Here is a 26086-nt window from a genome sequence, read left to right as displayed (position 1 = left end):
CCAGGCAGTTCGCCACCAGTCAGTTCTCCACCAAGTAGCTCGTCACTAAGGTACGCCACCACCGGGTCGAATAACGAGGTACTTTGTCAAAAAAATTTACATCACAAAACATTGATACGTGGCCGAAAATGATTACATCAATTAAGATTTTTAAATAGTGACGGTACTGATTCATCGAGTCAATTCAATGACCGTTAAAACCTTGTGGAACCGAGTAAAAAAAAACCCTAGTCTTTTTCTAGCAGTCAAAGTGTAATCCTTTCATTGTTGAAAAATCACTTTTTTCAGGTTAGAAGTTTATAAGTCTGCATTTGGAATCGATATAAATCAAGAATGATGTAATAATGATCCACATAAAACTTCATTCCATTTCAATTTTGTATAAATTTGGATAAAATATAAATTTACGTGTATAAATACTACATCGATTTTATCATCGAAAACTCTACTCTCTTCACCATCGCGTTTTCAAAAAAACATCGATCAGCTCTACAGAAACTGACTACCAAAATAAATGTAAAGACCACGATTAGGTCTATCATCATCAATAGACTATGAGCCATCCCTGTACGGCTGTACCACATGCATGGCCCACCATCTTGCCTATCCGGACCGTCCAATCAAACCCGGATCAACTCGGAGTCATAAACCCATTTACACTTGAAACATCTTTCCGCACCATATCCGGGGGGGGGGTCTTAGACTTTAGATTTCAGACACCACCCATTAATTCAACGGTCTGGATTTGATGATGCTCGCGTGGATGTCAAAAGCACAGGGCCCACACGAGATCGCACGACTCCAAACCGTAACAATATTAAACGGATAAGGTCAAAATAGCTGAGTTTGAAAGTGGGAAGTTATAACTTAGAAGTGTCATGGTACCAGTCAGTGCATGGGGCCCACCAAGCCACGATGACAGTGATCAAGAATAAAATGGGAGCGGACCGGACGGTCGAGAATCGCCCCATTACGTCGGTCCTTGATCTATCAGTACAGGATCTCTCGGGGGGGTCCCACAAGTCATTAAGGAACCACTTGTCCTCCTATAGTGTGATTTGTGAATTTGTTGTTGTCCTTTAAAATACTCAATAAGGAAAAGGAGAGTAGAAAGAACGAGGAGAGAGAAATAAATTGGAGAATAAAAACAGAGGGAGAGAGGGAGGGAGGGAGCTTCACCATCTCTCTCTCTGTTTCTCTGGGTTGAAACAGAGGAGAGGAGCTTTCGAAGTTTTTCTGCGAGAAGAACTGAAAAGTGTAAGAGGTTTAGCTTATAAACCGAGTGACATTAATCTGGGTTTTTTTTCTTAGCTTTCTGTGGTTGTTGGAGTATGAGTGTTTGATTTGTTCTGAGAAGAGAGTTTAATCTCTCTTTGATTGGTATTGGATTTGATCCACCGTGTTTAAGCTGAATTTGCTGTTTTTCTTTGTGTTTTTAGAAGCTTGGGGTCATAATTCACGAGGTTGGTTTGATGTTATTTGTATAGAAGTTGCTTACTTGTTACTGGGTTCTTGTTTGTTGGTTTTGGTTTCTTGATCCTATTGGTTTTGCAGGGGTAGGATTCTTAGTTTGTTCTATGAGTCCTTCAAAATTTGATCCCAGTTTCCCGCTTTAACGGTTTTTTGTTCTTAACCAATAAATGATTAATTTTTTTTATGGAGTTTAGATTTAACAGTAGTAAATGAACTCTTTATGTGTCAAAAATTTTGTTTGATTGAAAGCTTTTTGTCATTATTTAAAGTTTTATTTTGTTTTCTTATTTTTTTGTCAAATATTATACTGATGGGACAAATTGTAATTATGTTATGAACTTATTCTGTGTCTGAACTGACTAAATGCAATTTCCTATGGCAAGAATAGTTATTTTATAAATATCTAGGCGTATCTTACTGATAGAATACGCATGCCCTTGATTCTCATTTTCATCTCCTTGGTTTATTCCTTTTTTCTTAGAATTCGGTGTTATGTTGCTGCAAATGTTTCGAATTCCAGAAAATGTGCGTGAAACAACCATATTATAACTGAAAGGCAAAAAGATGACTCAGTCCCTGGATAAAATCAAAATGTTCACCAGGGAACAAAAAGATGCCTATTGGTGTTGATGCTGCTGCTGATACTAACACGGAAGAAAGCATTTACAAAAGTTTTTATTCCAAGTACCAAAATAATGAAAAATAACATTTTCCGGTCATTTATTTAACAACTCAGAACTGTATAGAATTTCTTGGTTTATCATGTTCCTCCTTATTATAGTTGTCTTGGGCTATCTCAATTGTAAGTCAATATTTTGCAAATTTCTTTTACTCTTTGGCTTGATTGTCAATGTTTGTGTAACATACTTACATACTTCTGACATGTTTTAAGTAATATTACATGTGTCTACTCTTTTTTTCATCAGATTCTGTGTCTGCTTCATTCTTGATGCTATTGCTATACTTGGTGTGTTTTTCTCAATAATATGCAAGTTCTTTGTGTTTGCATTTTGTTGATGGGATTTTATCATCAGTTGCTTTTGTGTTCTCCAAAATAGCACTAAATTAGGTTAGAGATTTCATATGTCTCAAAGAGTTGATATTATACTCATTTCTTCTGCTATATTTCTGTATCAGGGTACAGACTTGCATGTGCTCCAGTTTTTCATTAGAACAAGGAAGACCACTATCCGGCGTTGTTATTATAGTGGTAGCATCCATACAAGGAACAGCTTTTTAGTGTCTATATTTCATTCTTTGAACTCGCCATATGCTCTCTTGGTGAGTATTGATATAATTGTGGAATCTCAAGAAAAGTAGAGATTTAGTTGCAACTCAAGAAATGTCTGGTGGAGAGCCAAGAAGGGTCTCGCATAAAGATATACAATTGGTAAAGAAGTCATTAAACTTGACATTTCAATTACAGAATATCCTCTCCATGACTATGAATTGCCAGTTTCTGCTGATATCCTCACCCTGTTGATGCCTAGCCCATCTTCTTTCATTTTACAGATAATATCATTATTAAAAAAATGGTCCTTTTTATTCATTCAGTTCCAATATGAAATGTCTACTTATCTTCTTTTTCTTTTGGTTATCTTTATGGTCCCTGAAAACCAATAAGTAGTCTGAAAGAGTAAAAAAAAATGCATCTAACAAGGTGTTTTCTTTTTCGTTTTTTTTTTTGGTAACTAGATCAATTGATATTCATGAATGGTATAAAGGTGAAAATTTGATGCAAACAAAATATGGAAATAAAGGCCCTGACTGATCTTGTTCTCCCCCCCCCCCCCCCCTCCCAAAAATAAAAAATAAATACAGCTCAGACAAGGATGACCAATAATAAAAGTTACCCTTAGCTTTATGATCCTGGCTAAAGAAGTGAGCTTGATAGTAGATTTATTGATCTAGTTGAGTGATATGTTCCATTTAGCAACTAAGGAGCATAAAGGTAAGGGTAACTCTCTGTATCCACATTAAAACATTTAATGAACTTAACCCTAGCAGAATTTTATGCATAAAATGTTTATAATGTCTGTGGCAAAAGATGCAAACAGTTTTTAATGAGAATTGCTTGATTTTCTTAGAATTGGTACTTGAGAAGTACCTCAGTATATCTTCTTATTTGAGTTGCAATCAATTTTGCCCTTATAATTACATGCACAATTTTAATTTTCTAGATACATCATTTGAAGTAAAAAATTATTCCATGCTTGTGACATCTCTCTATGCATATTTTCTAATTGCAGGTACAAAATCTTATAGAACGATGTCTGCAACTATATATGAACCAAAAAGAGGTTGTTGAGACTCTAATGAAAGAGGCAACCATAGAGCCTGGTTTTACTGAACTTGGTAATCATTATCTAGGATTTATTGCCAAGTTATGTCTCTTTCAGTATGACATACTCTAGCATGAAGACTTATTTTTTTAATTTTAACTACCAAATACCCTTTTTGATATGGCAGGGCATTGTGTATGGGTAGTGGATAATGCCTAGTTAACCAAATCTGTTGTCTTCTGCTAAAACAATTTGAGATCAAGACTTGAATATATGCAATCCGTTTTCCCATTTAACCTTATTCACCATATAAAATTAGTGGATTGTTGAATTTGTGTCTACTATTGTCATGCTTCAAGATCTTGTTTTATTGTTATTAAGCTGTTAATCTCATTGAACAGTATATCCTCAACTACTAAAATTTACTTTTGATGCTTAATCACCAGCAACTCTGAGAGATCCACAACTCTAAAGCCCTGATCTCCAACAGGAAAGCTTGTTTTCCATCTCTATAGGTTAATCAATTTATGAAATCATATGGGGAATCATGCTTGCTTCAGTGATCCTCACATCTTGGGGGTACGTGAAGGAGGGAATGCTCCTTTAGTTTAAAAGACAAAGCATCATTGTCAAGGTTTTAAAAAGAACAGGTGAAAGGCAGAGAAATCTCCCTCATGAGTTGTCTAGTTGGATAGTTCTTAAATAAGTCCAAAACAAGAATGTTCTATAGTTGTGTATTTATGTATTATGGAGAACCTTCACCGAAGTATTAGTGAGTAGAGATTGGGCAGCTTGTTTCTTATTGTTTTCTACTCAAGAGCTTTGAAACTTTGATGTCCTTAACGAGGGTAAAAAGGATAGCGTAGTCCTAGAACTAAGGCTGGATATTTTGAGAATGGATCGTAAAGGGAATAAATCTCGATGATACAACAAGCGGATTAATGTATACTTTATTATGCTGCATGCATGGAATCAACTCCCTTTTTCTGTAATTAGGAATGCCTGTGATGAGACTTAAAATTGCACAGCTTGGTGAGCCATCAATCTGACTATCTGAGCTAACTCATGGTCTGATCTAGTTGGCCTTTGAGTTAATTTGCAAGGCATTAAATCAATTATTTTTTTTTTCAATTCAAATATTACTATATTAATAGAAAATTAGGGTGTTGTCCCCTTTTCATAATAACAGGAGAAAGTGTACAGACAAAAGGAGGGAAGGAGATCCATGCTGTTCTATTATCCATTATGATATGATACAAATTATTATAAATTTGCAACTTCAAAAGCAAATTTTGATATTTGTGCTATTAAGAAAATGCATTGCATCAATTTGTGCTAAGTGCTTCTCTTGACTCATGTATCAAACATCTGAAATTTACAGCAGTGAGCATAATCATGTAGGGCCATGATGCCACCCACTTTCAGTCTAACAGATAGGGGGTGATGTTCTCAGTCGATCAAAATTCTGATGTAGCTTCAGTAGGAAAAAAAAAAAAAAAGAAATAACAGAAGAAGAAGAGAGAAAGAGAAGAGAAGAGAAGAAGAATGTGAAGAAGAAAAGGGCGCAGATTAGAATTGGTTTCTCTGCCGCCCAGAAATAGAATTTATATGCTTCTATTAAAACAATAAACACAAAGACATCTATGCCCCTGCTGCCCAACACAATCCTTAATCAGTAATAACAGAAATAATAATAGGCCCAGTAAGGCCCAGAAAGACTAAGAACAAGTAAATAAAAGAAAAGACAACTGATAATGGCGGGGACTTCACTAAAATACTAGTCTATTTCTCCAAACTAACATTGTTGGATTACTACTTCAAATCTCCGAGATTGATGTTATAATTGTTGCCTTCTTCCAATATGATGATGCTTTTACATGGGACTCAAGTTCTATTTCCAAGAACTAATTTATCTTGTCTGTCTCCTAATTGAGAAGTTCCCTTAAAAGGCCAACCTCAGCCCTTCTTCTGAGGAAGTATGCTGCAAAGAAATAGGTCGATGGGAATATAGTAATGAAGTTCTTTCACAAGAAAAAGGAGCTTTATTTCCATTAGTGGTAACCTATTTAATGGAAGATTGTTTTGTGTTACATCAGAAAGTGAATATGCTATTTACTTCTTCAGTCATTCTTGTTTTCCAGTTTGGCAAAAGCTTGAAGAAGAGAATAGGGAATTTTTCAAGGCATACCATGTTAGGTTGATGGTGAAGAATCAGATTTTGATTTTCAACAGGTTGCTGGAGAAACAGGTTGAATTGATGCATAAAATAAGCACAGGTGGCATTGCTTCTCTACCTGTTTCTAATGGATCTCATTTATCACAATGTATGAACACTTTCCACATCATTGATTTCTTTTTTAATGCTGTGACTGTTTTTATTCTGTGTAAAATTTAATACTTATTATGTTTATCATTCTATTCTAGTAGTTCCTATGGCATCATTTTGTCAGCCTTGGCCTGAAAAAAGTATTAATGGATGCTAGAGCCTTGTATGAGGTATTAGTACTCAACTGTGCAAATAATCCTGCTACTAAGGCCCATCTGTATGGAAACCTTAAATCAGTGGTTTAGTAGAGATATTCATCTTGACCAGTTTAATACATAAGAAAGGTGGAAAAAGAAAAGGAAGAAAAGTGGAGTACTAATGTGCAACTTTTGTAGGTATTCGTTGATATAATTTGTTGTTAAACTAAACCCATCTTAATTTTTTTCTTTGGATCAAGAACAAAAATTAGTCAATGATCAATGTTTACAAAAAAGTATACAAGAAACAGGAATTAATGATTATTACAAAATGACTAAAAATGCATGTATCAAAATGCTTCTTTTTTTTATAGGTACATGTTTCAAAATGCTTCAAAAAGGTAGCCAATGTACATGTAGAAAAGGAGATGAAACCTTGGAAGATGATATCAAGTTTTTTAAAATTCCCTTACTAGTGGCAAATTTGTAATTTTTGGACTATTGAAACTTTTGATCAATTTGAGTTTTAAAATGCTATTTTACATTTATTAGTATCTTTGAGATAGATTAGTTAAAGGATCAAACTAGTTCAAAGAGTTACTTTAGAGATTCTAGAGTTTTGAAAAGTTCAAAAAAAATAGAAAAACAACTGAGTCACTTTTATTTCAATGTATTTCTTAGAATCCAAAACTTGTCTGTTTTGCATGATTTTGGTGTTATTAGATAGGTAATTGAGTCACCTATCCAACAGACTAAGATATTGTAAATCTAACTTGTTTTGAGAGAGCTACAATTGTTTTATTGATAGGGTATTGGTTGGTGACGAGAATTGAGCCCTTTTATTTATTTACTTGAGTTGCAACAGAATTAGAAACGCATCTTTAAGGGCTAGACAAACCTCTCTTCTATAAATACGTCTTTGTAAAGTCATCAGAAGGAAAAGTAATAGATTTTTCCAATCAACATCATCATCTAAGCTTTGTCACAGTTATCTAGGGTCAGTTGCATGAATTCTGTTCTGCTATTCCGTCTTTGCAATAAAGATTTAATTTTCATATTTAAGAATTGGTGTTCTTGAAGGGTTTTCTATGCTTTTTCATCTATCTTCTTTTTGGTAATATCTAAAACTTCTTGCTTGTTTCTTTCATTCAGATCTTATTTTTCTGCATTCTTTCTTGAATCATGGACTATTTGTGATTATTTTAATTGCTCCTTGCTTCTTTGCATTCTTGCTAGATCTTCTAGCATATTTTCTTTTCTTCTTGAATCTCTTTTAATCGTTCTTGATTTATTGGAATTTTATTTTATAAATTCATCTTTCATGAAATCCTCGTTTGCTGAAACCTATTTTGCTATCATGTCCATTGATCCTTGCTTCCCTTTAACCCTCAAGATTTCTAAAGGAAAAAAAAAAAAAATAGAAAGATTTTTTTTATCTCTAGGGAAAATTTACCTACCTTAGGAACAGCACTGAACCTTCACCAAATCCCGAAACTCAATCCTAAGAACCCCACCACTCTTTTTTTTTTGGGGGGGAGGGGGGGGGGGGGGGGGGTTAACCCCCACTCTCACTTGTGCCATCAATTGCAAACTGTATCAAGAAAATAAAATTTCTTTTCGGGTTACACCCACACACACATATAATGTATCAGTTTTATTTCTGGGAGTATCACTTGTGCCATCAATTGCAAACTGTATCAAGAAAATAAATTTTCTTTTCAGGTTACACCTACACACACATATAATACATCAGTTTTATTTCTGGGAGTATCACTTGATAGCAGCTGCAACTTTTTCCATGCTTTGTTCTTGCCATTGCTTTAACTATTGACCTATAGATTTAATAATTTTTTCTCCGGATGTATATAGGTTTTGGATAACGACACTAAAAATATTGTAAGATGGCCTTTATGCATAATTGTCAAGGCGACACCTAGGCAGGTGCCTAGGTGACAAGGCACCCTTTGAGGCTCGCCTCGCCTAATCGCCAAGCAGTTTTGTACTTTCTATTTTAAAATACTTTTTATTCTTTATTTTTTGACATTATAATTATAAAATAGACATTATTAAACTAAAAAATTCATTTTGTGTGTTTATATTACTAATTTCTTTTTATTATTTTCTTATTTTATAGGGTTTAATGAACACAAACACTGCTAAATGCTTTAATGAACACAAACACTACTACTACTACTACTACTACTACTACTAGTAATAACAATAATGCGTTTTTCTTTTCTTCTTCTCCTATATGAAAATAAGGGTTCAGCCCCTATATTTTTTTAAATTTTCTTTTCCTTCTTCTTGCTTTTCTATACTTCAACATGAACTCTATACTTTCCTGATGAAACTTATGACTAATTATTAAGGAAATATGGTTATGATATCTAGGGAATTACCCCAGTATCTATGTTTTATACATAAAAAAAAAAAAAATCCATCGCCTAGCCTCACCTTGGCACCTTGAAAACTATGCCTTTATGTGTTCATGTTTTGGAGTTTTAACACCCATTCAACTGGCAATCTGATGTCACCGTGTTGCAGTAAACCAGACTCCGACATGCATCTCAGAGCATGCAGTTACACCTACAAGGCTGGAGAATATGCATCATCCAATTGGTCCTCATACTCCTAATGCATTTATAAATGATGTGCCCTTGGTGAATAGAAGTATGCACATAGTTGATGATGTTCCTGCTCATACTGGAAGGATAGATGTCTCTACTAGCATGCTCTCAACTCAGAACCCACATATGGAAATAATGCCAGGAATGAATGGAATGGTGATCAAATCAGAACCTGGATATTCAAACAGTTCAGCTTTTAATTTTGGTACTGAAGGAAATGTCCTGGAAACACGCCCGACAATTGGGGATGCATCTGTTGCATCTTTCAATGGCATAGAATCCAACTCACAACCCCTGAATGAATTCCTGGATAACGATATGTCTTCATTTGGATTTTTAAGCCAGATTCCTCGAAATTTCAGTCTTTCAGATTTGACAACTGACTTTTCACAGAGTGCTGGTGAGCAGAATCAATCATTTTGATCGATCAGTGAGATGATTGTTTTTCTAATAGTCAATTCTGATCATTTTGTTATTGGTCAATACTGATTATTTTGTTGTTATCACTTCAAGATATACTGGAGAATTACTCTAGGTCCCCATTCCTAGGAACAGATGTAGAGGACTTCCTGGGTTACCCTCAGAAGGTTGAATGCCAAGGTGAGATTTTTATGGTTCACTTATTTCATGAAATCTTTGATTTGATTCCTGATAGTTTGCGTCTTGGTCTAACAGGAGAGAATAAGAGACTGGATACCATTTCAGAAGACTTAAGTTATGAAGGTTTTGGTGATGATGGATCATTTTCAAAGTTGTGAGATTCTTTCTCTCGGCACCCACTTTTAGATATGTTGTTGCTGCAATTAGGGAACCCTTGATATGGAAATCCTTTCTGCCAAGATTAAAAAGTGATGGCCAAAGATCTGGATACCTCAATATACCTAACATAAGAATCTTGATAAAGAATCATTTGCTTTTACAAAACTTTAAAGATTAAAGCATGCAGCAAAGGGGGTACGGGGTAGTAGCTCAAGCAATAACATAAGAGTTTTGGCTGGTGGTGCTGCCATTTGGGAGAATGGAGTTCCAATATGGTTGTGTTGAAGTTTGTTTTTAAATTGGAACAAATTCTTTAAAGAAAGGAAAGGGTGAATGAATGATTCACAAAGAAAACAACTGTTTATGGTACAAGAAATGCATAGAACTACAATTAATCTTACTAATCCAATGGATTGATTGTATTAACCATATTGTCTTAGTCTTTGTATTGATAACTTGGGAAATAAATTAAATAAAAACAAAGATGAAGAAGTAGATGGGGAATATCAGAAAACAGGTGGCCTGAGACAAGGATCAAACTCCTATATCAAGGCTGTCCCAACAGACTTGGAAGCTTTAAAAAAGTACAGCATACTCAACTCCCTATGCAAAGGCAGTTCCCAAATAATTCTTTGCTCTATGAACACATGATTTGGGAAGACTATTACTAAAGAATTAGCTGATCTCTGAACTCAATCGAATGACATGTTCTCTTTATCCACCAAATATATAGCCTCTTAGATGTGCTGTCACTGGATCCAACGTCCCTCCTCATCCTTCAACTGACCACCACCTATAAATCTCCCTCTGCCTCCTGCCTCTGGATGCCCAGGGAGAACATCAATCTCAATCCCTGGAGTGAATCCAATATCCTTTCTATAATGGAGATATGTTTTATCAGATATGAATGAACAAGAAGCAATCTCCCTTAAAGGTTTCTAGAAGTGCCTCCAATCCCTGATGACCCTGGATTGATGTTTCTGATTGATGAGACTTGATGAAATGTTGGTTTAGCCTTATGGACTAAAGATCAAATTTAGTTGATATATACTTCTGAAATGTTGAATTTGTTTGGTACGATGAAGCAGATTCTATTTCATATGACTGTGTAGAGATTAATATTTTCTACATGCTTGTATGTTTAACTTCAGCCAGCATCTTTTGGCCCATATCCCAGGCACTAGGAAACCTTAGTAATTAAGACTTTGCTTGAACTTAGAATACAGTAGGTCAAAGATATACTCTAATGTTTATTAGCATCACAACTTCTAATAAGATTAGATATAAATGGCCTATCCTCCAATTCATAAGTTTTTATCAATTACTTCATTTCCATGTCAAAACTCATAAACATCTAATGTCCTGTAGCAATTCATGTAGCTCAAAACGAGTAATAATGTTCAGATTCTCTGTTTAAGTTAGGATTAATGTGCCTTTGGCTAAATTGTATTGCATGTACCAGCTTGCATCTCAAATGTAGAAGGCCCTAGAACTTCTTTAATCGATAATTACTATAATGAACAAATCTAGTTGGTTTGTTTTTTATGTATAAGATGGGTAGAAGTTCGTTATATCATTTGGAATTTCAGAAAATTCATATCTCTAAACTCTTTTTGAATATCATCCATATAATTTTTAAAGAGAAATTTTAATGAGTTTTAAAATCTCCCTATTTCGAATTTATTTCATTTTGACTTGTATTCTCCATACCATTCAATTTTGGCAACACTAATTCCTGATCTTTTGATTGTGTTTTTTCTGCTGCAGGGTAACTAGATAACTATAGAAAACAAGTGATTGACTGTACATAGCAATTTCAAATCAAGAAAGCTTCAAAATGTTAGTCTTTGTATTGAATAGTATGTAAACTTTCACTAACTAAATGGGTATTGATTTTAGATAGATCACCCAAGGAAGACGTCTACAAGAAGTTTCAAAACAGTTTGAACAGAAATGGTTCTCCATAACCATGAAGTCCAAAGAAGTGGTCTAGTCTATATTTTTGGCATTAGAAGTAAATAGAGTAGGTCAGTCATATAATATTTGGATAATTTGTGTGGTTTCATTTAGGAGAGAGTGTAATTCATAGACAAAAGGCTACTATCTACCTTTTCATTGATTGAGGATTGAAATCTCTTTTATTTCTGTAATGTAATCATTTCATTTGTTGCCTCAAGTTCAATCTTTTCTTTATTTTGTTTTCAGTTTAGTGTCTTTTTCATTTTCCATTTTTTGTACACTACAGAGGGTTCACTATTCCATAAAAGAATTAGAAAGAAAACCCAATTTTTTCATTTTTTTTTCCCTTCTATGTTATCTACTTGACAAAGAGATAAGCTGATAAAGACATCCTTCAGCAGTGCTAATTCTAAGGTTGGAAATGAGAGGTAAAACCTCATTATTTTAGATCTCAAAACATTGGCCTAAAGACAAACCAGTCAATGGAAGATGATGACTAGAGAATTAACTTTTGTCCACATGAAACCTGACAATTGGAGACTTAAGGTCATTCTAAAACACTGCCTTTGACTACTACTCACAATTTTACTGGATTTTCATGGCCGCTCCCCTATGGAACTATACTCATCAAAGTGCTGCAGAATTAAAATTACAGGACTAATTATCCTTCAACAATCATGGTCTAGATTGTCAAGCAACCTTCTTAAAAGCTTCTTTCAGGAATCATCCACATCTGTTTGGTAATCACACATTCTGCAAATATGTGCCAAGTATCTTCTTCTAAGACATGACAACAAATCCTGGAAATATCTATCTACTTGAACTTTTCTTTTCTTCAGGAATGCCCTTGTTGGAAGTCTAACACTAGTAAGAAGCCATAAGAAATGGTGGATTGTCATATGGCATTTGATCTTCCATACCTTTTAGAGGGCCCATTGTGAGATTTGGGTCGTTATGGTCCTCACTGTTGTTGCCCATACCCTTCCTTGTGGTTAATTTCATGAAGTATCCTTTGGGTTGGGCCCCCACAAGAGGATGTCCACTTAGTCTCTCAGTAGTCAGTAAGTATGTGGAATACAAGAATAGGCATGTCATTGTTAATGGAATTTGGATTAGCTGAACGCGATGGCTGTTCAGTGGGATGGGAATCAATGAAAGTGTTTCACGCCAGTAATAAGTTCATGGGCCCCACTGTGAAAGGTGTGGGTCCCATGTATTTTATTACTGGCGTGTGGAACATTATCAATGGTTCCACAGTTCGCTGAACAATTAGTGTGTCCAGGTAACCCTTGCTCTTGTTGAGGGAATTCTCCACAGGAGGGATCAATGAAGTGGATATTGTCCCCAGAACCAGCAGTCAACCTTAAGCACTTCATTAGGAGATTGGAGATCCTTATTGTTCAAAGCCCCTCTCCAAGCTCAAGAGATGGCCATAATGGGTTTTGCTTTGAAGTAGTTTGTGTTGCAGAGCCCTTTAGGAAAAAAAAAAACAAAGCAGATATGCTACTTGTTGTCTCTCCATCCTGGTATGAAATGATCTTGTGATCCATTGAGAACATAAGTTCCTTCTTAAATTGATTCCAATTTAAATGAGGCGCATTGTGGTTAAATGAAATGGTTTCATTCAAGATGCAATCCAAGCATGCCAATGGTCTATTCTTTCCATTTGTAGTTTCATTCAAAGCTCATTGGATTTCAAGGCAAGGCGTATTAGTTATTGGTCAATGGCATATAATACAAAGATTTGAGTAGTTTTGAATTTAATGGATTTGCATCAATCAATAAAGTCTCAGCTCATTTTTACTCTAAAATGACATTTAAAACTGTATGAACTACTCCAACCTGGAAATGAAGACCAAGTATACCCAACACATTTAAATTAGGAATGCCCATAAATAAAAAGAAGGAACCAAATAGTTTAGAGTAAGAATTCCACTTATTTCTACCAAAAAAATTCCACTAAATCCAATTATTTCTACCAAAAAATTCCACTAAATCCAACTATCAAACCAAGCTGATCAAATGCTTGTTCATGAAACATTCTAGTTTCCTGTAGAATGACGCACCAGAAAATCGACTATTTGAAATCAACAAGCACTCTACATGGGTCCTGTCCTAATTGCATGATCCAAATCCTCAATCAGATCATTCACATCCTCAATGCCCACAGAGATTCGAACAAGATCTTCAGTTAAACCTCTGGCTTCACGGACAGCAGCAGGTATGTTTGAATGGGACATAAAGCAGGGCATGCTAATGAGTGACTTCACACTCCCTGAAAATAATTGAAGAAAAATGAGGAACCATATCAGTGAATATCAAACCCATAAACTGTTGGAAATCATTTGGAAGAACTTTGAGATTAGAAGAAATAATTACCAAAACTGACAGTAATGCTGAAGTACTTGGTATTTTCCACAATGTACTTGGAGAGTGCCAACGACCCTGTCTCAAAGCTAAGCACAGAACCTGCACCTTTTGCCTGCAAAAAGGTGGAATGTAAGAGAATTTTTCCTGGTTGATTGTCCATCCTTCCAACTTTCTCAAATGTAAATACCTGAGAATAATGTAATGAACGTCCTGGATGACCAGGAAGACCAGCATAGTTAACTTTCTTCACTCTAGGATGAGATGCAAGAAATTCAGCAATCTTTTGGGCATTCTCCTGAAGAAGGATGTAAAAGCCACAGTAGCTATGAGAACTTAAATAAAGGATTAGAAAGAAAAAAAAAAGTCTTAAAACAAAACAAAAAAGAAAACCCAGTACAAGATATTTAAAAAAAAAAATCCTTCATATAAATCATCAAACCGACCTTAAACCTCTGTTAAATATTTAATGGTGATATTTAACAAAAAAATAATAATCATTTGGGTTTAGTATAAGTAGGAAAGGTGGTGTTGCACCTGCTGCTTCTCAATCCGCAATGCCATTGTCTTGATACCTCGTAAGCAAATCCAACAATCAAAAGGAGCTAAACCAGAGCCTTCTGCATTTTGCAGGAATGCTATATCTTTGACCAAGCTAATTATTGCAGAAAAGTAGATTAGTAAATAAATAAACACAAAAAAAATGGCAAAGAAGTCAAACAACAATAACTTCAATGGAGAAAATATGTGATAGTTATAAACAAATGGTAAAAGTTACAAACCTTTCCCTCCTCATAGCAAGGACACCTGCCATGACATCGCTATGCCCAGATATAAATTTTGTAGCTGAGTGCATTACAATGTCTGAAAAAAAAGAAGGAATAATTAAAATTGCATAGTGAAAGTTGAAATAGGAGGCTATTGCAGTTATTTTAACCTGTATATATTCATCCGAGGCTATATGCAATTACCTGCTCCAAGTTCTAATGGCTGTGAAAGTACAGGGGACATAATACTGTTATCCACCAGCATAAGGGCACCATGTGCATGAGCCATCTCTGATATTTTCTGGAAAAAGAAGGGGAAAAGTTGGAGAAGCATCCCAATATTAGATAAAAAGAGTAATAAGTGTATGCTTCATATACTAGCGAAAGTTTTATGATAATGATGCATATGAAGACAAAAGGATTTGAAACTGAAAGTGTCAAAACTAATCCCTGGATAAAGAGGAACCATGGATATTTCTATTCTTTCAGCAATAAAAAAGAAAAAATCTTAGTAGAGATCCTGATACCAAATTTGTTGGCATAGACAAGACTCAAGAGCTAGCTTTTCTTGGTGGGAAAATCCACCTTTTTCCTAAGAGACTTTACCATCTAGCTAGCTGGCACCTTCAGAAAATCCAGAACTTCATTCTCTAACAAATAAGTGGATGAAAAAGAAAACAGACTGAAAATCGAAAACATCCTCTAAAAGGATGCCAAACTTTTATCGCTTACTCTCACTTAAGTCAATATCAATTAGAGAAGTGTTCCCCACAAAAAAGAAAAAGAATTAAAGAAAGCCTGACTAAAAGAAGAGACCCTGTATTTCAGTTTCTAGTGATTCTAAAGAACACCACTTCTTACCCGAATATCAGAAATTTGTTGGCGAGGGTTAGTTGGACTCTCCAGCCACACAAGCTTAGTCCATGGCCCAATTGCAGCTGCAACCTCATCTAGATCAGTTGTATTCACTCGTCTGCACAAAATAACAAGTTTTCTCAACATCAACTGCAGCTACAACTTACAAAATCAGGAAGAGCAGTTGAAGGTAGGAAAAGATATTTACTTCACCACAATTCCTTTCTTGGGAAGTACTTGTGACAGCAAACGATCTGAACCGCCATATATGTCTTCTCCAGCAACAACTTCCTCACCTGAAATTGGGAAGTTAAGAAGATTACAAAGAGAGCCTGGTACCAATTAAATCAGAGAATTCAAGAAGGTCGACAAGCACCAGTTCCAATTAGATGTGTGACAGCAGAGAGAGCAGCCATTCCACTACTAAAGCAGAAAGCGCGTTCGGCCTTATCAAGCTTGGCAAGGAACCTGACAGTACAAACAAGACCATCAAGGACAGACCAGAGATTGTCAATGCTGAACTACTTCAAATAGACCCAGAACCTCTCACCTTTCTAATATATCACGGGTGGGATTCCCGGCTCTAGTATAGTCATAGGGGCCATACTGAGTTGCTGAAGGCTGCAATACAACCAAAACATATGAAACGTTAAAACGAATATCTTGAATTCAGCATTGAAATTCTCAACCCAGAAACCAAAATTCTATATATCTTCACTCTTTGCAAAACAAATATGGAGATAGGAAATTAACAGATTATGACATGAAGTTTCACTTGCAGTGATTATAAAACATCACCATTAAATTCTCATCTTGTTTCTTCAGTCTCACTCTCACCTGCTTAAATGTGGCTGTCTGGTAAAGGGGAGTGCTGACAGCATCATAAGGATCAAACGAATTCCCGAAATTCATCAAAGTGGTTGAAACACTCGGCTCCTTCACTTCCATATCTGCTGAAATGGAACAAAATTAAATACACCCACTAAAGAAAATTAACAAAAATCAAAATCTTCAAAATACAAACCTTCCAAGCACTCAGCTACGCCATCAGCCAAAGCCGATGTGCTGAAATCCATGTCTCTCTGTCCGGAGCACCTCAGCTCAAATTTCTTGCTACCCGCCAAGACTTTTACGTTCTCAGCCGTTGCTCTGTTAAACCCAAGCCTCCCTCTTGCAACTTGAAGAAGCTTTGAACTCTGAACCATCAACAACATGAATGAAAAACAAATCAAAATTAAAAAGATGAATTAATTGCGAGCAAAATAATAGAGTGACAAAAAGAGGGTCCTACGTGATCGTTGAGGCCAGAGGGAAGAGAGCTGAGAGATGTATTGAAGGTGAAAGAAGCCGCCATTGTTGAATAGTAGTGGAGGTTTTTGTTCTTTGGGTGTTGGGAAGACAAGCTATGAAGACAAGAGCGAGTGCTCTGGAGCTGCAGAGAGGTCGGCTTATATACATGTAGAGAGAGAGAGAGAGAGAATGGTCACTTGCATGAGAGGAGAGAGACTGTGTCCAACTGCGTTTGTTGCTACCGTTAGCTATTCTTGGGGGTTGATTTTGTCTCTGCATATTGACTCCGTAACCAACTCGTACACATGCAGATTAGGATTATAGTCCTCGAACGGAGGGATCGAATCGGATATGAGTAGATCCAAATTTGATTCATTATATATTCGGGTTCAAAATGAATTGGGTGAAGGTAGGTCCGACGGATAGTTAAATGGGCAGAACCAATTGTGAACGAGGGTCTATAATCGGTACTATCGGGTTTGGCCCCCGTAACACCCAATTATAATTGACACTTTTTTTTAACACCCAATTATAATTTCCAAGTTGCAACTTGCTTGCAAGTAGGAATGGCAACAGGGCGGAGTGGGGACGGGGAGAGCCATAACACCCAATTATAATTGACACTTATTTTCTAACTTGTAAGTTGTAACTCCAACAAAAAAACCTACTTATTTGTTGAATTGATAAATTTGAATAGCATAATATGATGATATTATAAATATATCATGAGGAAAATAATCAAGCAAAATGTATACCGCATAAATTGCATCTTGAAGCAAAAAACTTTAACTAATGATAAAGTTGATGGTGCGCGATCTGAATGCTCTTAGCCGGAGGGCAGTTCGGATGTCGGTCTGCTTTGCTGGCCAATCAAACTACAAAAGATGAAGGCTCAGAGGACCTGAGGTGGCTTACCAGGTGTGGGTGCTCCAATGCTTAAGTTATTACTCTGTTATGCGAATTGAATGCCTAGTAGGCTAATGAGCAATAAATCGCCCGTACCTTATGATGTTGGGGTTGGTGCCCTTATATAGGTGAGCTATCATGGGTCTAATGAAACTCCTCCGAGGTCTCCGGCCCATGCTGCTAGGAGTTTGTTCCACACAAGGAGGTGGACTTCGTTCTAGCTAATAAGACTTATTGAGTCCGCCCGATCCGGGCGGGTTGAGGATAAGGCTCGCAAGCGTGCATCATGATCCCGAAGAGGTCAGAGACAGCTAGCTAGCTTCTAGAAATTGGCTACATGTCACCTCGGCAGGTTAGGCCATCGCAAGATACTCGGGCCTCGGTCTTGGCCAAGGTGCCTGAGGTACCCGAGGTGACCTAGCTTCTTGAGGTGGCAGGAAGTGCTGAGTCATTGCCCAGTCAACAGGTCGCTTCCATGTATCCGAGTGTTGATAGGTCATGCCAAATTACCACTCATCAATTGCCCCCACTCCCTGTGCCTAGGGTCCTGACCTGGTACAGAGAGTTCATGACAAGCTTGGGTGCATTTGGCCAGGTCTTCATCCTAGTCGAGGTCTAGTCCAGAGGTCAAACCGTAATGATCCAACTGGCTCAACCATAAAGCTAAATCGCATATCGGGGACGAACAGACGTCACTCGGATTTATAAACTCTACATATGCCAAAACCCGTGTTCAGCCAATTTTGACCTCGAGAGTCGTGCGACCGCTCTCACAGGAGCCATTGGATCAAGTTGATCTAAGCCATCCATGATCGACTACAGCAGCTATAAATAGGGGCCTTGGGGTCCCATTTCGAGTTTTGGCATTCTGGAGATCACGCGCTAGCTTCTAGGTTGGTCGTCTCTCTCCCATATCTCTCTGCAGAGCTTCCTAAATCGACTAGGATCCACTTCACCTTGAAGTCGTTGATGATCATCTTGACAACGAGGGCATCATCATGCGGGTACTGGATCCCGCGAGCATCGTCCTCGGTGAATTAGATCACCTCCTCCACCCGAGGGCACTTCGATAGGTTCCCCTCCTCGTGCTCGAGCTCCTGGACCACTATCTTGCCCACTGCTACGCTGCAACCCGCTACAATTAATCCATCAGCAATCATATTGATTACCCATGGATTGGTGTCTCTTTTGCTAGCGGATCCTGAGGTACTTGGTCACGTTCATTCTGCCTACTTGACTCTAGTGTGTCTCTTCGCTACTCGGCAAGCCAATGATCTTTGTCTCTATCTTCATACTTGATGAAGTTTCTTAGATAATCGCGGCAGATCAGCTCCTCGATCTCGTCCTTCAGATTGTAGCAACTCTTTGTATCGGGCCCGATATCCCAGTGGAAATAGAAATACCGGTTCGGGTTACGGTTTGAGGGATCTCCTCACATCCTAGGTAGCTATTTAACATAGTCGGTGTCCTTGATCGACATTAGGATTTCACCCCGTCTTGCATTTAGGGTGGTGTAATTTGTTCTCTGAACTGGAGGGGTTCTAGATCGCCGACCTGATCCAGAACCTCGAGGTGGTGACCGGCTTTTTCTTGGCGACTTGCTTCACCTACTGCGCGGTAATCTACTTTTCTTTGGCGATTTACTCTTTCACCGTTGGTGCTTGCTGTTGCTCGCCTCTTCTTCAGTTCTCTTCCTTTTTGCAGCCTAGTGCAGCTCTAGCCAAGACCCGAGAGCCACTCATGCCTTGATAAACTTCTCGGCTTCTTCAAGGAACACCTCTATAGAACTAGGTGGGTTCAACTCGAGATGCCAACAGAGATCAGGGTGGCGTACTCCTCTTTGGGCTACAGCAAACTACACGGCCAGGTCAAGGTTCAGTACCTATAGTCTTTCCAGATTAAATCTTTTTATGTAGTCCCTTAAGGACTCATTCTCTTATTGGACCATGTTTAGAAGGATAGTCACAAACTTTGGGCACTTCTTAGTTGTGGCAAAGTGTGTCGTAAAGAACTGCTTCCAATTCTTTATCGAGCCTAGGGGGAGACCTCAGTACCACAATCTTGCATCTCCTCTGAAGGTCGTTGAGAAGGCCACATGGAGACAAGCCTCATCTGCTCCTGTGAGTAGCATCAGAGACCAAAATCCATCGACATGGTCATTAGGGTCTGGATTCCTATCGTAAGTCTCCAGTGCAGGTGTCTTGAAGTTCTTCGGTCGTAGGGTTGAGAGGATTTCAGGTGCTAGGGGGAAGGCCAACTCAGTGGAATTAAAGCCGGCTATGTAGCTACCGAGCTCACTGCTTCCGTTATTTTCTCTGCTTCCGTTGTTGGGGTAGCGCTACTCTTACCTGAGGTATGGCGTGCATGTTGGTGGCGTCACTTCTTGGTTACCTCATTTGTGTTGTTTACCTCAATATTGGTCGGAGTCTTGACCTTGGTGTTCTCTCCGTCTTGGACATTGTCACGAACAGGGATCTAATCTTGGTTGCCAACCTTCTCGCGAGCACGGGCTAGATCCTAATGGCTGAGGTGATAGGAAGGGTCTTGGACTGGATCCTCACCCCTAACTCTAGGCTGTTGATTACTCGGTTGTCTGTCATTCTGACGACGATGTTGTTGGAGCCGTTGTTCATGTTGGTCCTGATGATGTTGTTCATTCTGCGATCTTTGCTGCTAATCACTCTGGTGGCTGCATTGCAGCAGGTTATTTCGCTGGTCGACTATGACTTGTCGAGGTGGTGATGGACGCCGGCCTAGTGCTAGGTCCCAAGGTGGAGATGGACCCTATGGTGTTGATTGGCATCTGTTGGAGTTGTTCTGATTCTGGTTCTACCAAGGAAGAGGCGAGAACTGGTGTTGGTACTGTTGATATTGTTGAGGCAGTGGTGTAATAAATGCTCTGAATCTTTGCTCCCAAGACTGTATCTGTAGGTTCATGATTTGGACACTCAACATGAGCTCATGGAACTGTCGTGTTTCTATCCCACAGGAACCATGGATGGCTCTGTGACTGGGAGAGCGGCGTTCACATGGGGCAAAGGTGCATTGACTTGCTATGCTACAAAGGCTGGGTTCTGTGCTGCTAACACTCCTGGAAGAGTGAAAGGCATAGTAACCTATCCAATGGTCATGGAGGGGCGTTATGGGTTGAGTGTTGGTTGCTCTTACCTCCCGGGTGATAGGCATCTCAACTTTCTTGTTGTGCTTGGGGAGGTCATTGAAATTCGCAGAAAGTATATAAGGTAGGAACTTAGCTTTTATGTCACAGTTCCAATAGACAGTGCTAATTGATGGTGCACGATCTGAATGCTCTTAGCTGTAGGGCAACTCAAACATCGGTATGCTTTGCTGGCTGGTCGAACTACAAAAGAGAAAGGTTCAGAGGACCTGGGATGGCTTACCCGGTGTGCGTGCTCTGATGCTTGAGTTAGCACTCTGTTGTGCGAGTTGAATGCTTGTATGCTAGTAGGCTGGTGAGCAATAAATCGCACATACATTATGGCGTTGGGGTTTGTGCCCTTATATAGGTGAGTTGTCGTGGGTCTAACAAAACTCCTCCGAGATCTCTGGCCCATGCTGCTAGGAGTCCATTCCGCACCAGGAGGTAGACTTTGTGCTAGTTGATAAGGCTTATCGAGTCCGCCTGATCTGGGTGGGATGAGGATAAGGCTCGCAAACGTCCATTGTGATCCCGAAGAGATCGGAGACAGCTAGCTAACTTCTAAAAGTTGGTTCATGTCACCTCAGCCGGTCAGGCCATCGCAAGTTGCTTCGGCCTCGATCTTGGCTGAGATGCCCAAGGTACCTGAGGTGACATGGATTGTTGAAGTGACAGGAAGTATCGAGTCATCGTCCAATCAATAGGTCGCTTCCACGTGTCCTAATGTTGATAGGTCGAGCCAAATTTCCCCTCATCAAAAGCGATGTATCACACTTGAATATCTGATGATGCTGAAGTTTTTAATAATAAGAGTATATCTTGTAAAAATTGATAAAAATACAACTTGTAATGAATGTAACATCATTAACATGATTGGTTTGAATTTTGATTTAATGTACAAAAAATATTCAAAGCGCACCGTAGTTTAACACAAATAAGCATTTTTTATTATGAAATAGAAAATTAGATATTATGACGGGGTATCTTTGTTATATGCTAATGTACATATACATGATCCCAAACAATTATGATTGGGAGACATAATTATGTGCACCAAAAGGCTATATAATTACGATCTGCCCAACCCATTAATAGCCCTGGATGGATGAGATTGGATATTGAGTAGCATTAATAAATTGAACTTTTAAAATTATTGATGAAATTAATTAAAATAATTATTGTATTTTATGAACAAATTGAATTCAAAATAACTTGTTGGAAATTTGAACCTCTTTAGAAAAAAAATACAAAATTCAAACTAATTTTACTAATGGGTATATATATTCCATCTAATCACTTTTAACCAAATGATGTTACCAGCTTGCCTTTTATCTTTCCATATCTGTTCTTGCCACTTCTAGCTGAAGGGTGGATTGATGTGTAACAGTGTGAGACAATATGCATGGAAATTCCTAACAGGGTGAAGTGTCATTTGAAATCTATAGAATTGGGTTGGGCAGAAATCGATTTCACTTCCACTCTTTTATTAGTCCAACTACAAATCAGTCTTACATTGTATTTCGATCAGGTTGTATATTGCTTTACTGCGTTGCTGGTCGAATAGAAATCTTCTATCTTACAAATTTCACAATTCCACAATTCGGGTTCATTTTGTGGTAAAACCAATGCTGCTTGGACTCTCCTAAATAAATGTCCATGCAACACTATATAGAACATGAATACTTGAATGTTCAGCCCCTCTGAATCATTCATTATAGTAGGAACTTGAAATAAATCAGAATTCATGACCATGATGACGATGATGAATACATCTCCGCCCCACACCATATCTCTGCTGTGTATTGGAAACATCTCCATGATGTCATCATTGGGAGATGTTCCCAAAACACGGCAGAGATGTGACATGGGGCATTGTGAGAAGGTTCTCTGCGGGGCGGAGATGTGAACTTGAACTTAAAATAATTGAGTAATTATATTAGGTAAGATCATATCCGTATTAATGCACCCGATTCCATCAAAACACTAAAGTTATGTGTGCTTGGGCAATAATAGGGCTATAATGGGAACCTCCTAGGAAGTCTTACACCCGGTTTTGTGTAGTCGCTGCTGTTTTATCAAAAAAAAAAAAAAGGAATAGTTATGTCAAATCAGCATAATCAAGATAGGAAAGGAAGTTATGTCCAAAATCGCCCTAGAAATCCAAACAATGAGAAAATATTACAATAAAAGGTTTTGAATCTAAAAGCCTAAAATATCACTAAAGAAATGGTCCGATCCAATGTTTAAATTAACAAGAATTCCACACCAATGCTAAAGTCCGACTATTACTCTAATTCTGGTTGTTAACTAAATAGAATGAGAAATGAGACATCATATCTTGGTTGTGGTGAGAATCAGACCACCCAGCCCCAGTATACTGCCTGCCCTATGGATACTCTGAACCAGACTCTAAATTCAGCCCAATATCTTGAGCCCAGGCTCAGTCCACTATGTAGGAAAACCTTGGGCTGAGCCCTGGACGAGCAGCACCCACACAACCTATACATCGAATCTTTATTCTATATTAATTAGTGATATTCCTTATATGCATATTGCAGATATATAGGTACCATATATTTTCTATTATAAAATACATTTAAGATTCCTATTTTCTGCTGGCTAGACTTGAATCCTATATTCTGGACCAGGCATGGCCCTAGATTTTGTGGGCCAAGCTGGGCCAGGCTACAACTCAGATCGGGGAATACCCAGTTAGGTCATTAGTGCGTGAACATCTCTCTCTCTCTCTCTCTCTCTCTCTCTCTCTCTATATATATATATATATACTACTCACAAGACGCCATCCATATTGCTTCCAACATGATCTATAGACAGCAATCATGTTTGAGATGTGTGGCTACAAATCATGTTGGAAGTAGCATGAGTAGCAGATCCGATTCCATGGCAAGGGTCAAGGAAGGCTGTGAGACCTTGGAATTTTCCATCCAGTCTTTAACTCCATCAGTTAAGAGTCCAACTTCGTCTCAGTTGGAAGAAGTCCTGAGTTGATATCCTTAACTAGCTTCATTGGTCAAGACTCATGGCCAATTCAACCCTTATAATCAGAATAAATTTAGGCAAAATCTATGATGCATCCGTCGCACTATACAGCAAAAGATATGATTGATTGAACATGATGGTAAGTATACCTTGTTAAATATGAAATACACTATAAAATGTGAATCAGTGAAAAACAGACTTCAACACTATTGGTTGAAATCTAGATTTAACATGCAACCAACATTAACAAATGTACATAGTTGAACTCTAAACTTAATTAAGCTTGGAAATTGCAATCTAGAGAAATCTCGGCAATTCATCTCAAGTACATACAGAGGGCTGCAAGATGTTTGATTCAAAGACTGGCATCGAAATGAAGCTCTCCGTTTAGATTCGAAGGGCATCACGTTGAGCGAGCAGATGCTTTCTAAAACTAATTGCTTCCCAAACTTAATTAAGCTTGGAAATTGCAATCTAGAGAAATCTCGGCAATTCATCTCAAGTACATACAGAGGGCTGCAAGATGTTTGATTCAAAGACTGGCATCAAAATGAAGCTCTCCGTTTAGATTCAAAGGGCATCACGTTGAGCGAGCAGATGCTTTCTAAAACTAATTGCTTCCCAAAATTAATTGGAAAGCATGATTCGAGCCATTTTCAATTTTTCTTCACAACCAGTTGTCTCGGGGTGGAAACTATCTTCTGCCTTTGAATTTGATTAGAATTTTCTAGACAAATAGTGATGATCAATGGTTTTATAGAGATGTTTCTTTGAATTCTTTCATCTGTACTCAAATTGGAAAAACAATAAGGAAATAGTATTAACTTGAGACTGGGAATGTAATGGGAATAATGCTTTCACCTCTACAAACATTTTTTTTCTTTTGGTAGAATAAATTGGGAATTGGATTGGCACTAGACTAATGGCTCTCAAGGTTGTTGCTAGATAAAGGAAACACTTCTCAAACGCAATGTAATCTGTTTCAACCAGTCCCATTGGAAAATGAAAGCTCAACTGACTCAAAATTCAGTGGCGTCTTACTGTTTGACTCAAAACTGAATTAAATATTAAAAATGCAAAAGGACTACTCTTTTTTTTTTATTTGACAATAAAAAAAAATTCATATTAAAGAAGAGAACCATTAGCATTTATCAAACACAATTTATAAAAACAATGCATAAATTGAGCATGCCAAACCCTGAAATGAGTAGGCACAGTAGCCAAGCAAAAGAAGACAATTTGCATTAGCCAATTTGATGCGTCGTCACTCGAAGCAGAACCTAAAGTAGAAAAACTACATCATGTCAACTCACTCATTACTAGTTAAGCTCTGGCTTTGACATTGGACAAAGGCAATAGGAAATGTTTGCATATAAAGAAAGTTATACATAGATTAACATAGTTTTCTACCGGAAAAAAAAAAATTAACATGGTTTCGCAATAAATAAAAAGATCACTGCTTGTTGTATTGTATGATCCATGGTTTTCAAAATCGGATCGGACTGGATGGTTAGACCAGAAAAACTGGGAGCCGGTCAGGTGACCAGTTCCGATTTTCCCCAAAATCAGATTTTTTTCAAAAACCATTGATTTTGGTCAGCAAACCACTGACCCAGGCGGTTAGCCGTTCAAACGGTTGACTGTTTATATATATATATATTGTCAGAACAGGCTGACTATTCAGTTCGAACGGTCAAAACCTTTTGGATCTATGGCTTAGTTGGGAAGGAGTGCAAATACAAGTAGAGTGCAAAACCTTGTATTTTGCATGTATTTGTACTGTAAATATTTGTATTTGTACTCTTACCAAACTAAGGCTATAGGTTAATGATCATACCATGGTTTTTAAAACGACCCGGAGACCGAACTGGTCAGGGGTCCAGTTACTGGGTCGAATGGTCTGACCGTTCAAACTGAATAGTCAGCCTGTTCTGACAATATATATATATATATATGACCAGTTCGGTCTCCGAGTCGTTTTAAAAACCATGGTATGATCATTAACCTATAGCCTTAGTTTGGTAAGAGTACAAATACAAATATTTACAGTACAAATACATGCAAAATACAAGGTTTTGCACTCTACTTGTATTTGCACTCCTTCCCAACTAAGCCATAGATCCAAAAGAAAAGAAAATAAGAAACCAGATTCACATATCACACTAACATCTCCATAGG

At 37.7% G+C, this 26086-nt stretch overlaps 2 protein-coding genes across 8 annotated transcripts; one reads left to right on the top strand and one right to left on the bottom strand.

Moving 5' to 3' along the window:
* Window positions 1–1108: 1108 nt before the first annotated feature.
* LOC148845177 (histidine-tRNA ligase) lies at window positions 1109–11780 on the top strand. Of its 7 annotated transcripts, none has more exons than XR_016102134.1 (8): window positions 1109–1257; window positions 2611–2863; window positions 3723–3828; window positions 5897–6079; window positions 8763–9275; window positions 9359–9445; window positions 9521–9599; window positions 11372–11780. XR_016102134.1 is itself a non-coding variant. In XM_088954318.1 (8 exons), exons 2-8 carry the CDS (start codon window positions 2816–2818, stop codon window positions 11382–11384), a joined length of 951 nt encoding a protein of 316 aa, XP_088810444.1. In that variant the 5' UTR covers window positions 1109–1257; window positions 2611–2815; the 3' UTR covers window positions 11385–11780. The 7 variants fall into 7 exon arrangements, 5 of the variants coding, with proteins under 5 accessions (XP_088810444.1, XP_088810443.1, XP_088810445.1 ...); XM_088954318.1 differs by having other exon boundaries at window positions 5897–6031; window positions 8763–9245; XM_088954317.1 differs by having other exon boundaries at window positions 8763–9245.
* Window positions 11781–13425: 1645 nt separating this feature from the next.
* LOC148845176 (cystathionine beta-lyase, chloroplastic-like) lies at window positions 13426–17041 on the bottom strand. Its single transcript, XM_088954974.1, has 13 exons — window positions 16844–17041; window positions 16577–16748; window positions 16390–16502; window positions 16103–16173; window positions 15929–16020; window positions 15761–15848; window positions 15559–15670; window positions 14902–14998; window positions 14713–14794; window positions 14468–14585; window positions 14121–14228; window positions 13943–14045; window positions 13426–13838 (listed from the first exon to the last, which is right to left on the bottom strand). Exons 1-13 carry the CDS (start codon window positions 16904–16906, stop codon window positions 13663–13665), a joined length of 1395 nt encoding a protein of 464 aa, XP_088811100.1. The 5' UTR covers window positions 16907–17041; the 3' UTR covers window positions 13426–13662.
* Between the last annotated feature and the right edge of the window lie 9045 nt (window positions 17042–26086).

This window comes from Nelumbo lutea, chromosome 7 (genome assembly GCF_056320005.1).
Source record: "Nelumbo lutea isolate HS-2025 chromosome 7, American lotus-T2T, whole genome shotgun sequence".
NCBI lineage: Eukaryota > Viridiplantae > Streptophyta > Magnoliopsida > Proteales > Nelumbonaceae > Nelumbo > Nelumbo lutea.
This window is presented reverse-complemented; position numbering and strand designations above follow the sequence as displayed.

Bases quoted from the DNA above. Each gene is read 5' to 3' on its own strand.
- LOC148845177 (XM_088954317.1), top strand. From the start codon at position 2,816: ATGTCTGGTGGAGAGCCAAGAAGGGTCTCGCATAAAGATATACAATTG. The intron at 3,829-5,896 runs GTAATCATTATC...CTTGTTTTCCAG, and splicing joins GCCTGGTTTTACTGAACTTG to TTTGGCAAAAGCTTGAAGAA. The intron at 9,446-9,520 runs GTGAGATTTTTA...TTGGTCTAACAG, and splicing joins TCAGAAGGTTGAATGCCAAG to GAGAGAATAAGAGACTGGAT.
- LOC148845176 (XM_088954974.1), bottom strand. From the start codon at position 16,906: ATGGCGGCTTCTTTCACCTTCAATACATCTCTCAGCTCTCTTCCCTCT. The intron at 16,174-16,389 runs GTGAGAGTGAGA...GTTGTATTGCAG, and splicing joins AGACAGCCACATTTAAGCAG to CCTTCAGCAACTCAGTATGG. The intron at 14,229-14,467 runs GTGCAACACCAC...ATCCTTCTTCAG, and splicing joins TGCGGATTGAGAAGCAGCAG to GAGAATGCCCAAAAGATTGC.